We start from the raw sequence: 15,323 nt of genomic DNA, 5'->3' as shown, positions 1-15,323 counted from the left end.
ATTACTTCGCGTGTTCGTTATAGGATTGCTATTGTTGCTAAGTAATTATTTTTTGTTAATGCATTTTTAACCCGGTTTGAATTGTTATACGTATTTTCAGAACCGTACAAGCATTATTTTGCTATAGAGAAACATATTTCTGAGCTTGTCAAGTCGAAATATTTATGCATATGTTCATACTGTTTGAAACTGTCCTTCGTTAGCAGCTATCTGCTTGGAAATCAGCATGTGCATGCTTAATTCGTCTATTTATTCGCGTGTGTTGATCATGCGTGTGTTAGTGTTATCTAACCGAGATAAAACACATTCAATTCAATGTTCTCAACTCGCGGATATAGCGCTAGAAGAGGCGCAGGAGTGAAATATTAGCCCCGTACAGGTTGATGGTATCAGGTAAATCACAGTCGTAGCGTCCTGTCTGGAGACGAACGGTGCACGATTTATGAATATTAAAGTAAAAACTCTAAACCCACACAGCATTCTCTGAAGTTTTTTAAACATGGTTTGCGGATCCTGTCGTCCTCGTTTTATCAATTTTCAAATAAAAATTGTTAAAACCAATCGTGTTTCTTTCGATTTAATAAATAATGCTCCTCGGTGTATCCACGCGGTGTGACATTACTGCGTTTGTCTGACCTATTTCTAGAATTAGATCACTCGCCCATGATTTAACCTAATGGGTAGTCTCTAAGAAATGGCCTGTGGAAACAATGAAATAATTTATGAACAGGCATAATTTCCTTCATTCTCAACGAAGCTTTATACACTTGATAACTAACTATATAACTGTCTTAACACGTAACACTAAAAACCTCGATCAAAAGGTTCGCAGAACTGATTTTTACTAATCAAACAAGTCGCAAATAATTTTAATTTTCTCTAAAGATAAAGCCAATATGAACAATAATTTTAAGAAAAGCAATTTAACAACTTAATGGGGAAACAGCCTACATCTCAAACACCGGAAACTAGTTTTGAAGCGCGTCATTAAACGTCTACGTCAGCAACGTCAAATACGCACCTATCAGGCTATTTCTTTAATTCATTTTTCGATGTAATTTTCAAAGTTTTTATTTAAGCATATTGTAAGTTTATATATTTTTTTGTTCCAACTTTTTTTTAATTGCAAATATTTCCTGGTGAAAATGGGCAAGATTCTCGACATTAACCGTATGTCGGCCGAACTACAACTGATTGTTCTATCCACAAAGAAGTTGACGCATATAACACAACTTAATATATTAGCAATTTGATAATTTCATAAGATTACTATATACATTATATTGATGTTATACAATCTAAATCCACATTAAATACATGTTTGAATAAAGTTTTAAGTATAACAAACAGTATAATGCCTAATATAATCTCAAAATCAATCTTCTGTTGCATTATTTTTTTTCAGGATAACAATATCGTAATTTGACTCGTATATGGGAACCATTAATAATGCCCATCGAACAGCTCGCTGACAATTCTCATTTCCAGTATACCATGTTCTGCAGTCAGAAACAATTTCTGCCATTATCCGTGCACTACGTCGCGAAAAGCCTTCAGGAACGTGAAAGCTTATTAGGCTCTTTAATCACGTAAGACTTGCTGACATTTGTGTGGACATTTTCATATAATTTTATTGATGTGGGTGCCAAATATTTTAATATCGATTGCGAATGCTGTGAACATTAAACTTACTGTATGATCGCGTTTTGTGCAGTGTCTGCAGTGGGTTATTTTGATGTTGTCACTTGAACTAGCATGGCACATTTAAAATTCAGTTATCGTAATTGTTTCACATAATTGCCATCTTATTATGCATAAAGTCGTTAGATTGACATTTTCAAAGCATCATAAGTTATATTTAGGCGTTTTTATAATTATATACAGTAATAGGAGTGCGAAATGCACGGTACATTTTTCGAACTTCTCCAGACTGTGCTCATGTTGCTATAATTATGTTTAATGAAAGTTGATGTACTCGTCCAATGATTCCACTTTTTATTGTGTGTAAATGCTGTATTACATTTTATGAAAATAAGAAACTGAATTGATATAACATTGATCGTTCGTTGAAGAATTTATGAATTTCATAGAGCTTTGTTTGATAAAGTAACGTCTTTGCAATTTATAATTTATTCTGACCTTGACTACTTCTCAATTAGCAAGTACGTCTCCTTGATAGATATTTACCGGTATAGCTGCCAGCAGGCTGATTGATAGCCCACTAGCGGAAATAGCCTTGTTCCAGATCTATTGGTAAATACGTGCATGTATACGAATGCGTTCCATCACAGCCATGTACTTAACCCATTTATGCCGAGTGGACTCTCCCATTCTTCTAAATTGGATCAATTTATTTCCTTTAAGCAAACAGCGAAGACCCAGATGAGACGCCGCATCATGCGGCGTCTCATCTGGGTCTACGCTGTTTGCCAAGGCCTTTTTCTAGACGCTATGCATTAATGGGTTAAGCTTAGTTCCTTGAATGCGCAAAATACTGATCAGTGCCCATCTGTCATTCGACTTACGTTTGTTGTTTAAAAAAGTAGATGTATAGTATCCTATTTTATTTAAGTAAATATCGGTATATAGGTGACAAATACTATAAAAATACGTTCAATTACTAAAATGAGACAATCATCGATGTTTGCTCATGTTTTTTAGCTTATCGAATAGTTTGAGCTATATTACTTCTGTCGGCATCTGTGTCAGCTAATGCTCCGGGCAAGTTAAACCTGCAACATCTTCATTCCACTGTTTCAACTACATTGTAGGCATTCTATTCAAACATCAAACGTGTGTTTTTATGCTCCCCAAACATTTTTTTTGGGGGGAGCATATAGTCGCCGCTTCGTCCGTCCGTCCGTCCGTGTGTCCGTCCGTGCACAATTTTTGTCCGGGCTATTTCTCAGCAACTAATGACCGGAATTCAATGAAACTTTATGGAAAGCTTCACTACCAAGAGGAGATGTGCATATTATCAGCGGGTTCTGGTCGGATGATTTTTCACAGAGTTATGGCCCTTTAAAATTTTCCATTAACTGTACATATAGTGCAATTCTTGTCTAGGCTATTTCTCAGCAACTGATGACCGGAATTCAATGAAACTTTATGGGAAGCTTCACTACCAAGAGGAGATGTGCATATTATCAGCGGGTTCTGCTCGGATGATTTTTCACAGAGTTATGACCCTTTGAAATTTTCTATTAACTGTACATATAGTGCAATTCTTGTCCGGGCTATTTCTCAGCAACTAATGACCGGAATTCAATGAAACTTTATGGGAAGCTTCACTACCAAGAGGAGATGTGCATATTATCAGCAGGTTCTCGTCGGATGATTTTTCACAGAGTTATGGCCCTTTGAAATTTTCCATTGTACATATAGTGCAATTCTTGTCCGAGCTATTTCTCAGCAACTTATTACGGGAATTCAATGAAACTTTATGGGAAGCTTCACTACCAAGAGGAGATGTGCATATTATCAGCCGGTTCTGGTCGGATGATATTCCACAGAGTTATGACCCTTTTAAATTTTCTATAAACTGTACATTCTTGTCCGGGCTATTTCTCCCCAACTACTGACTGGAATACAATGAAGCTTTATGGGAAGCCTAACTACCTTGAGGAGATGCGCATGTTAATTGTAGGTTCTGGTTAGATGATTTATTTAGAGAGTTATGGCCCTTTGAAAAAAATTTAAGTTGCTAAACCACCCGTCGTATTATTTTGTCCAAAGTTATGTCCCTCAAGACGTTTCCTTTTATCTGAATATATAGTGCAATATTGTGACAAAAAAACCTTTGGGGAGCATCACCCGTCCCCGACGGTTTCTTTTTTTTTTTTGGGGGGGGGGTCATTGTTTGATGTCACTGACCAAGCTCCATAAGTATGATTTGCAAATAGTAGTATGATGCCCTTTGATGTACGTAGAATTTTCTAGCTTACGTTCGCGTGCAAACTTCCCCATATCTCTGTATCTATGAGAGAAATCAATATAAAACTTTACATGTTTTAATAGGGTCTTTATGAATATTCGCTGACGTAGCCCTTAACTTGTAAACACAATGATGATGATGATGATGATGATGATGATGATGATGATGATGGTGATGATGATGATGATGATGATGATGATGATGATGATGATGATGATGATGATGATGATGATGATTATGATGATGATGATGATGATTATGATGATGATTATGATGATACTGGTAATGGATTCAGAAACATTAACCACAACCCAAATATCTAATTATAATTATTGCATTACTCAAATTAATTATTGCCATTACTTATGTTTGTTATTTATATCTTTGCTGAAATTTAACATAGTGGTAAAACCAATAAAACAACAAGAAGTGTTACATATGAATCTTATTTGACTTTTCATTCACTTATCCTAGGCTACTCTCTATATAACTCATTTAAACCTGTGCTTGCATAGTTGCCAGATGGTAATTGTGTAACACTCCTGGAAATTTACCCCAATTAACTGGGCACTTTCATCAAAGACCTTTGTGTTGATGTCAGATGGAAACCATTCATTAGATTGATAAGACATTACAACTTAAAATGTTTTACCCCTACAGTTTTCAGTTAGTCAGTAGTGTGTGTGTGATTATGAAAGATTTGTGATTTTAGCAGGTTTTATTGTTGTTTCAATTGGAAATACCAATGCAAGGTGAGTCCTAAAATTGTTCCAGTTGTTTAAAAACACTTTGTCAAAAAGGTGAACAATTTGGTAGTAAAAAAACAACAACTTACCACATCTTTTAAGAAGCACAAACAGCTGTTTGAAGAAAAGTTGATTTGCATTTGTTTTTGCAAAAATAATGTACCGGTATTTATGTTACAGATTTTTTGTGCATTTATATTACAAATAGTTTGATAGTTGTTTTGATATGATACATTTTCAAATGTCTTGTGTGTGTTTACTTATATATTTGCACACATTTATAACTATAAGAAAGATCAAGTGATGTTTTGTTCTATAAAAGAAGATCAATATTGAATTTCTAGTAGCTGTACATATTCTCATACTCATTTACTTTTTTATAACTTACTTTGATATATGATAACAGTTCAACATATTTTATTTAATTATGCAAAAACTATTTTACAAAAACACAATCTCTTTAATAAAAACGGCTGTTTTCAGTATCTAAAAGTGTTCTTGCTAAACAGATTGTAAACAGTCATCCCCTATATGATGCTGAGATGCTTATCTCATGATCTCATATTTGGACAACAATTTGTTGAAAAATGTACTTCCTTTTTCTTTTGCTGATGCTCATTATTCAATTACTGTCCTCATATTACTTTTATCCAAAATAATAGCTTTGCCGCAACGGGTAACAAATGTCTATTTAAAAAAATTTAACACACACACACAAAACTACTGATGGCGCATATATGTATATATCTGCTGAAACAGCAAACCTTTTTTTTTTCACAAAACAACGTTAACAACCCTTGTTTCCTGGATACGACGGTTGAGTTCAAAAAATGGTTTTGATCCATCTAGTAACATGACCGCCAGGGGGGGTGGCATTTTCCGTATAAGCCTGTGAACACTCTGAAAGTCACATTTTTGGACAATCATCATGAAACTTGGTCAAAACATTGGTTTTATTGATATGTCGCATGAGTTTGAAAATGGTCGTGATCATAGGAAAAACATTGCCGCCAGGGGATGGGGCAGTTTTGTCTATATGTTTGCAAGAAGCGTTTTCCTTATATATATATATATATATATATATATATATATATATATATATATATATATATATATATATATATATATATATATATATACATATTTTAAAAATCTGGGTATTAAAAACATGGCTGCCAGGGTGGATGGGGTAATTTTCTATATAGGCCTATTGTGAATACTTTGGAACACCTTATTTTTAAAGTCATTCTTGTCATCTTAATAATTTGAAATATTTGCTGAAGAGTTTTAATCTTTGTTTCTTTCCATCTAAGTCTCTCAGGTGAGCGACCCAGGGCCCTTTGGGGCCTCTTGTTTTGAAATATGCCGAGTACAACATCGCCATGCCTCTATAGCCACAACAGATATTGAGTTAAAACCGAATATGTGTTGAGGGTCTTTATAATCAGTATCTTAACTAAATATACAACTGTTACCTGTTTGTCAGCAGGATTATGTCAGTGTTGGCACCTATATAATCAGATTAAGGGTTTTGTCCATAATAACATGTTCGATAAGGTTTGCATGCAGCCAGTACATACCTGTCTAACAACTGAACATATTCAATCGGATCACCACACATGTCTTCGGCGTCATCATTTGAGGTCAGTGGTCAAAGCTTACAACTCTGATCTACATTCTAGCGGAACTATGCCCCTTTTGCACCCAGGACATTCTGATTAACTTTTGCGGTGAAATGATCTGATATTGAAATAAATATCAATTTAGTAGTCATTATAAAAGGTCACTGTCCAAAAGTCAAAACTCTGAACTGCCGAATAATAGCCATTTTTTACTTGCACACTTAAGGTTTTTGTGTTTTTAAATCAATAACTAGTTTTCATTGACCAACCATTATGAAACTTTGGATAAAGCTAGCCTGCAGCGAGCCTCGATATTTGGGGTCAGTTGGGCCAATGTCACTGTTTCTTGAAATAGATAGAGAGTTTCTTTTAATTTACTTCTAGACTGGTCTATTAGGATTGAAATAATTGTGTTGAAAATTAATGTGTTTATAGACAACATGCCTATCTAGTTTGGGATAGCAGGGGCGGTTCCAGGATTTCTGGTTAGCGGGGGGGGGGGGGCGGTATATTGAAAGATTTGCTATTTTGGCAATTTGAGTCAATGCCACACGATAGACGAATTCCTTCCTATAGCTTTTTGTTAGGAGGGCGGTGTTTTGCTGAATTTTTGTATGAAGGCAGCTTTTATGCGGGGTTAGCGTTGACCCGTCGGGTCAAGGTCACTGTTACCGAATATGGAATAAAATGTTCTAAAAATGTTTGAGTTACTGCCCAAAATGTGTGTGTGTAGCATGCAGACTAAGCCTGTGATTGCGTATGGGCCATGACCATTGTGAAGGCCGCTGCTGCTAATAAAAGGAAACAAGTTTCCGCTCATAAACTTGAGATTTGATGGAGGTTTGCGTGGAAATGTGTGTGCATGCAGCTAATATGCAGACATTGCTTTGGCTCGCATAGTAATAAAATTAAAATATATTAACTTGAACACGATGAGAATTCTAGTTTTATGACATGGTCTCGTTTTATGTAATAATCTAAATTTGCAGGTTCAATTTTGGATGTAACTATTAAACTATTACCGATATTCACCATTAAATATTTCTTCAAGTCATTATATCAGTTGACATACATCAATCCACATAACACTATCAAATCGGAATAAAAGACGAGTGCGCTTTCTTGGGACATCCCTTGTTGAGCTTTTTTGAAATTTGCATCGTAATATAAATGAGCCTCGCTCTGTGGAAAAGGGGGTTAATGCATGTGCGTAAAATGTCGTTCCAGATTAGCTTGTGCAGTCCGCACATGCTAATCTGGGACGACACTTTCGACTTTAATGATATGTTTCGTTTCAAGAAAGTCTCTTCTTAGAAAAAATCAAGTTGAGCCGGAAAGTGTCGTCCTCGGATAGCCTGTGCGGACTTGCGGACTGCACAGGCTAATCTGGGACGACACTTAACGCACATGCATAAAACCCCCTTTTCACGAAGCGCGGCTCAAATGCATGTTTAACAAGACGCACCCCGGTAACTGACACGTCAACGTGTAGATATATGAGATAATTATCATTAGCGGATGGTATTTTAAGATTATACTATTGGCGATTGATAAATTACTGATAAGTTACCGAGTATATTGTTTAAGTAAATATCAGGGTGTCAATGTGTCAAATATTGCTTCACAATGCCTAATTAATATGTTAGTTTACATGTTATTTATAACTGCCACAGGACAACTTGTTTATTACTAATCAGCGGTTATTATACATGTATTTATTGTACCAGGAAACGGAAGTGATAAATTGCTAAGGGCCATCTGGTAGATTTAGGGGTCTAGATAAATAAACCGTCCAGTGCATGCAGTTACTGATAAAATCAAGAAAAACTAGCCGCACGTGTACAGTTGATGAACGGTGTTTGTTAGCGTTGAAGTCTGATTAAATAATGAATACTGGTGGATTAGAGCAGTTGTTTTTTGTGTGAAATTGGAGTTTGAAACAGAAATAGTGTAAGTGACTTGGGAGAGAATGTTGTGAAGTGTGTATCTATTAACGAGTTTTATTTAAATAACTATGACAACAATTATGGTGGATTTATTTACGTTTATCTGATGTTCGTTCTTTAATTCTAAAATAACCATAACCTGCTAATCATTCTAGCAATAAATGATTTCATCCTTTTTTTCTTATTTCTTTTCAAAAGGGCTACCTCGCAGTCAAATACATTTTAAAAATACTATACATGCTTAAATCTATAAAGAATACACAATCTTTTAGAGATATTGCAGTATTATTACGTGATCTATTGCAATGTTGTTGCGTCTGTAACACATGGTTAATTATATTAATTATTCGCAATCTTATGTGAAAAATTACAATATAATTATGTGATCTTCTGATGTATAGCACTCTCTTTTATAAATAATATCGTTTGTTTGAATTGGTTTAACGACACATTGTTAATATTATATTTATATAACGTTCTGTGTATTTGTGTTTAAAACCTTAGGTGAAAACCCCAACCTATGTTTTCGTTGCTGACTTAGTGGTAAGAAACATAAGCGATAGGATCATAAAAATACAAAAGAAAATTCAATTAGTAATAGCAGTCACATTCCACGGTTATATTATTTTATCTGTTGGTTGGTACACGCGCTTTTCACCTTGGACCGCGGGTCAGATCCGCGCCCGGCGCATATGAGCTTGGTTAGATTTGTTTAAGTAAAATAGGTAGGAGTGCTGGGACACACTCCTTGTCCTCACATAATGGGGAGGCGGAAAACTACAACGGGCGAGGCATGGTCAGGGGTGATAACCCCAAAAAAGGGTTAAGGTAAGGGTTGGGATTAGGGGTCGGGTTAGGGTTAGGGTTGGGTTTAGGCTAACCCTAACCCGACCCCTAACACTAACCCTAACCCTCTAACCCCCCTTGCGCAATACCATACCATGCCTCGCCCGTTGTAGTTTTCCGCCTCCCCACATAATGCAGCACAGTTTTACACCTTTTTTTCGCCACATTGGTGCAAAGAGGTACTATGAACCTTCTAATTTCAATGTCACATGGTGCTTTTTTTTGCACCAATGGGGCGATTTGTGCATGAGATTGAACTAATGATCTTAATTTGTATGTCATGATGCTTGAGGGGAATGTTTCCAACATCTGTATATTTGATTAAATTGTCGGTTTTCATTTGCATTCGGTTAAAAAAGAACATGTGCATTTTGCTATTTTTTTTATGTCCTCCTTCGAAGAAGAGGGGGTATATTGCGTTGCACATGTCGGTCGGTCTGTCGGTCGGTCGGTCGGTCTGTCGGTCAGTCTGTCGGTCGGTCCGTCCACCAGGTGGTTTCCGGATGATAACTCAAGAACGCTTGGGCCTAGGATCATGAAACTTCATAGGTACATTGATCATGACTCGCAGATGACCCCTATTGATTTTGAGGTCACTAGAGCAAAGGTCAAGGTCACGGTGACCCGAAATAGTAAAATGGTTTCCTGATGATAACTCAAGAACCCGTAGGCCTAGGATCATGAAACTTGATAGGTAGATTGATCACGACTCGCAGATGACCCCTATTGATTTTCAGGTCACTAGGATAAAGGTCAAGGTCACAGTGACCCAATATAGTAAAATGGTTTCCGGATGATAACTCAAGAACGCTTATGCCTAGGATCATGAAACTTGATAGGTAGATTGATCATGACTCAAAGTTGACCCCTATTGATTTTAAGGTCACTATATCAACGGTCAAGGTCACGGTGAGCCTGAAATAGTAAAATGGTTTCCGGATGATAACTCAAGAACGCTAATGGCTACGATCATGAAACTTCATTGGTACATTGATCATGACTTGCAAATGACCCCTATTGATTTTGAGGTCACTAGGTCAAAGGTCAAGGTCATGGTGACCCAAAATAGTAAAATGGTTTCGGGATGATAACTCAAGAACGCTTATTTCTAGGATCATGAAACTTGATAGGTAGATTGATCATGACTCGCAGATAACCCCTATTGATTTTCAGATCACTAGGTCAAAGGTCAAGGTCACGGTGACCCGAAATAGTAAAATGGTTTCCGGATGATAACTCAAGAACGCTTTTGGCTAGGATCATAAAACTTCATAGGTACATTGATCATGACTGGCAGATGACCCTATTGATTTTCAGGTCACTAGGTCAAAGGTTAAGGTCACAGTGACAAAAACATATTCACACAATGGCTGTCACTACAACGGAGAGCCCATATGGGGGGCATGCATGTTTTACAAACAGCCCTTGTTTTAAATAATTGAATCGTCACAACAGTCACCGTATTCATAAGTATTAATTACAGAAAACAAAATATAACCTTGTTTATCTATTTGAAGTAATTGCTGCTTTCGTACCCCGACCGTTAAAATTGCTGTATTCTGTTGCAGAGTCGACCCTTAATACCCCGATGCGGGAGCACATCTTAGCACACCCACCACTCGGCCTCATCATCGCGACTTCTTTAGTTTCTGGCTTGACCCGCACCCCACCTCCCTGAAATTGGTTCCAGGCCGTTCCTTTTCGAAAGCGTCTATTGTGGTTGCCGGCTTGATCGAACAACACAGGGTAACCGTCATGTCCCTTCACGAACCTAAGGCTCCTATTGTGCGTATCCGGAAGAAGAAGATTAAGAAAAAGTCCAAGGACAACGACATCGTCCATTTACCGGTAATGATCACATTCTCCCTGAACTAACATCGTAAAATAAACACAACTAGGAACTGATGAAGTTATTAAGCGCTTGTATGACCCAATATCGTATCAACATAAATTGCATATTACGTTCAGGATAAATAAATAAAAAATAATACATTTATCGCACGGTAGGTAATGCTCTATACACTGCATTGTTTATTACAAGAGTTATCGTTCGTGTCATAGTCTAAAAGTGACGCCGTTTCCTTTTTTGCCCAGGTTCGAGCATCCCAGCAGGCCAGATATTCAACTCTGATTACGCCCCCTAACCCGCAGACCAAGGGGAGAGAATGCTGCAGACACCTGTTCGCCGGCTGCATGAAAGTACCTGTCTGCCGACTTTTGTGTTTCCGGTGTATCTTGCCGCCATGTTATAGCGGCGAGGGAAGTGACGACGAAGGAGGCGAGGTTAAAGACGAGGGGTACCATAGTCAGAACCGCCGGAGTTCCGAAGTGTCGCCTCACGTGACCGATGGTGCTCATGGCGTTGCGGAACCGGAAGCAGTAGAGATGACGGAAATCAGGGGCGATTCTGGGGCGCCGCTTATACCGCCACGGAACAGTGTTCGGGTTAATGAATTTCGTAGAAATGGCGTCAGAAATGATGGAAATTAATGGACAAACTATTAATAGTGGTGATGTTGAGGATATTGAAGTCAATTACATTGAAGTTGAAAGTGTTTCGCTAAGTAACGTGGAAGCGACCTCAAACAACACCACCATTCCGCACAAACCACTTTCAACGAAGTCGTCTGCTGCATCCAGCCGGGTCGTAGGCTATGAAGAACCTTTAAGAGTAAACCTGTTGGAATGTAAAATGTCTGTTGGTCTTGATAAGAAATGCTTAGTTCAGAAAGACAGTTCGAAAAGTGGTATGAGCTACAGCGAGTGTGACAATTCGGATGACTCCGAATCGAATATTTATGTCAATGAAGACATTCTGAAACCTTGCGCCGACAGTATTGACACTAAAGAGGAACTTATCGTCGATCTTCCGGAAAACACTCAGTACATTAATCTGGAAAATGTAATACCTGACGACCTAGTACATTCCACGGACAAGTCGAGTAATGCATTGGAGAAGAAATCTGATCATGTTGTACCCGGACATGAGTATATAAATTTACCAGCGCCGGGAACAAGCGAGTGTGCCAATACTGTTTCAGAAAACGTACTACGCAAGGACGTTATATTGACTGTTGGACCCGAAAGCGAACAAAAGCCGAAAGAGACGGCATCAGGAACGAATGACACAGAAACTACTCAGACTCTTCATCAAGACGAAAACTTGAAAGTCATGAAAAAAAGCATAAGCAGTTTAGAGAAGTCCATGATTAAACCAGAGTTTGACAATTCTGAATGCAATGAAGACAGTTCGGTGGTACTGAAAGACAAAACTAAATTAATTGAGAATATATCACTTCCGATAAAAGCAGACGACTCTGAGTCGAGTGATGAGAATGAGGATGGAGACACAACCACAAGTAGCGACCAGGCGAAGCTTCTATAAAACAGTTGCAACAGTCTTAGCATCACTTGAAATGATTTACATTATGTCTATATTAAGTGTATTTTTAATGAGAATACTATAAGTTTGTACCGTACCATTAGTGTTCTGGGTTACTGTTTTAAAGAGTTGTATGAGAACCTTAACCTTAAAAACAAAAATTAACATTTTAGTCAGATTACATATTTGCAGTGAACGCCATACATTGGGAAATGCTCATTAAAATACATAATATAAAGACGATTGTGATTATTTGTAATTTTTTGTTAATATGCTTTTCGTTCTACCAATTCAAACTACGAATACTATATTATGTTCAACTAAACTTCCACTATTATTAAACTTCAGTCCCTGTATAGCTAAATATTTATCACAGCATTCGGGACTTTTTTGCTGTTTTATACATTATTAAACAACAATGGATCATACATGAATTCAGTACTCCCTTGCAGGAGTCCAAATTGCTTATCAACGGAATTGTTTTAAATATATAGCATTCACGATTAATTTCCGGGCGTTTTTAGATATTTGATAGCTTTCTCGTGCATTCATACTTTTATTTTAATTCAACACTTTTACACGCATTTTATAGTTGTATCTGTTATTGTATACATACGAAACTGTATGAATCTTAGTTATAATGTGTTAAAATGTAAAACACGGATATCTACATGTATGAGTCGCGTAAAGCGAAAATTGGTCTTATGCCATATGCGGCCAGGGTAGCTCCAGTCCAGTCTGCGTATCCGCACATGGTGGTCAGGAACCACCGGTTCTCTGTCCGCGTATGAGACAATGAAACCTTGCGTGACTTTGTAGCGGATAGCGTAACACCTGACCAATCTGCGCGATTCTGCATGCATGTCTGGAGCTACGCTTGTCGCATTTGACATGAGACCCATTTTCGCATGACGCCACTCGTATAGTCTAAAAACACAAGGACACACACTGAAGGCTATCTTTGGGGTCGCGGGTTCGACCCCACGGAGGCACTAGCAATCCCTTACATTGTCTTACTCGATACTGGCATACCCACAGTTAAGTTGGCATGTTCTAGGTTATTTTCTTTTTTTCCCCACCACTATAGTGGGGGACATATTATTTTTGCTCTGTCTTTTGGTTGGTTTGTTGGTTTGCGTCAAACTGTAACATTTGCCGTAACTTTTGCAATATTTAAGATAGCAACTTCATATTTGGCATGCATGTGTATCTCATGGAGCTGCACATTTTGAGTGGTGAAAGATCAAGGTAATCCTTCAAGGTCAAAGGTCAAATATATGGGTCAAAATCCCTCATTTAACGTACACTTTTGCAATATTGAAGATAGCAACTTGATATTTGGCATACATGTGTATCTCATGGAGCTGCACATGTTAAGTGGTGAAAGGTCAAGGTCATCCTTCAAGCTCAAAGGTCAAATGTATTAGGGGGGCATAGTGTTTCACAAAAATATCTTGTTTTAAATGAATTTTGATATCAAGTTTTGAAATTTGTTGATTTTTTTACCGACACATTGCAAAAGACAACTGTTACTGTACTCTATATTTCATATGCAATGTTTAGTTACCACAAATAACCACATGCGTAATCATGTGATGTATATCAACATATAACTATTAGTACAGATGAATGGATGCCAATGACTTCACTCAATATATTGTATGTACCTACGACTCCCCTTGTATATATAAATAAAGTCGTGTAACTATTCACATTACCATTAGCTTCTGTATTTATATAAAGGCGTATTGCTTTTGTGGAAATTGTATATGTTTTTATAAGTGTCTTAAAAATGTAATTTACTTAATATATTTTTGCAATAAAAAGCAAGATTTTGTTTCAAATAGCTATATATTATAAATGGCAAATATTTGTGTGTTTTAAAGTTTTCTGATTTTAAATATTTTTGTTATTTCTACTAATGATGCCAGTTCATGTATTCGTTAATACTATTTCTTATTTATGTTTGCAATAAAATATGTAGAATCGAAAATAAATTATTGGTATTATGAAATGTTTTCAGCATAGATTAATTTTGTATTGGTTAAAAAATAAAACCCAACGTCGTTTAAAGGAATCAACATCATCTTCAAAGCACGAACGACCCCTGACTTGGTTATTTAGAAATGATACACGGAACTCAGGCAGTCTCTCTGCGGCCGCGGTTACGGCATTGTGGCATCAATACTGACTTCCTGAAACAATTACTTGTACCAACGTACTGATTGTGGAGTGTATGTTAGTTAGGCCGTATGCAACACTGAACAATTAACGCACCAACAGGTAGGCCGTAAACAACATTAAACAATTAACGCACCAACAGGTAGACCCGAAACAACAATGAACAATGAACAAATTAACAGGTAGACCTTAAAGAACAATAAACGAACTAACAGTATAACACGGTTGAAAATTACAATAAACCGATCATTGATTTAAGTGATAAAATGTATATATTATTTTCAAATAATTTGTGGTTTCAAATGTTTTCATTTGACAATATGACATGTTTTATTATAAGTTCTATTATAAGCTATAAAGTGTAACATGTAGACCTGACGAGGAAACGCTCGTACAACAATTTTTATCTCTAAATAGGTATCTTCTAAATAAAAAACAAGTATAGAGTGTAGCAACAGGAAGCTTCCATTGCAACTAAATAAATCAATCTAATTGGTTCTATTAAAGAGTACGAGTACATGTACTTATTATAATATATTTATTTAAGTCTCATTAACAAGGTATGTACGAATGTTGTTTTTAACTTCGCACGTTGATTAACAGCTTCATCTGTTCTTATCTACAACAAGAGATGTGTTTGTCAGAAACACAATGCCCCCTATTGCG

General features: G+C 36.9%; 1 protein-coding gene across 7 annotated transcripts in view; it reads left to right on the top strand.

Moving 5' to 3' along the window:
* Positions 1-14,490, top strand: part of LOC127865991 (uncharacterized) — a 28,974-nt gene extending 14,484 nt beyond the window's left edge. For 5 of the 7 annotated variants that reach the window (XM_052406156.1, XM_052406157.1, XM_052406154.1 and 2 more), the window contains exons 2-3: positions 10,663-10,942; positions 11,189-14,490. In XM_052406156.1, the coding sequence (XP_052262116.1) occupies positions 11,544-12,479 (936 nt within the window). In that variant the 5' untranslated portion in view covers positions 10,663-10,942; positions 11,189-11,543 and the 3' untranslated portion in view covers positions 12,480-14,490. Of the gene's footprint in view, positions 1-2,232; positions 2,254-7,896; positions 8,253-10,662; positions 10,943-11,188 lie in introns of those variants that run through there. The other 2 variants (XM_052406159.1, XM_052406155.1) reach the window with 2 other exon arrangements.
* The last annotated feature ends 833 nt before the right edge of the window (positions 14,491-15,323 follow it).

This window comes from Dreissena polymorpha, chromosome 2 (genome assembly GCF_020536995.1).
Source record: "Dreissena polymorpha isolate Duluth1 chromosome 2, UMN_Dpol_1.0, whole genome shotgun sequence".
NCBI classification, from domain to species: domain Eukaryota; kingdom Metazoa; phylum Mollusca; class Bivalvia; order Myida; family Dreissenidae; genus Dreissena; species Dreissena polymorpha.
The sequence above is the reverse complement of the archived record's forward strand: the minus strand, read 5'-3'. Positions and strand labels throughout refer to the sequence as shown.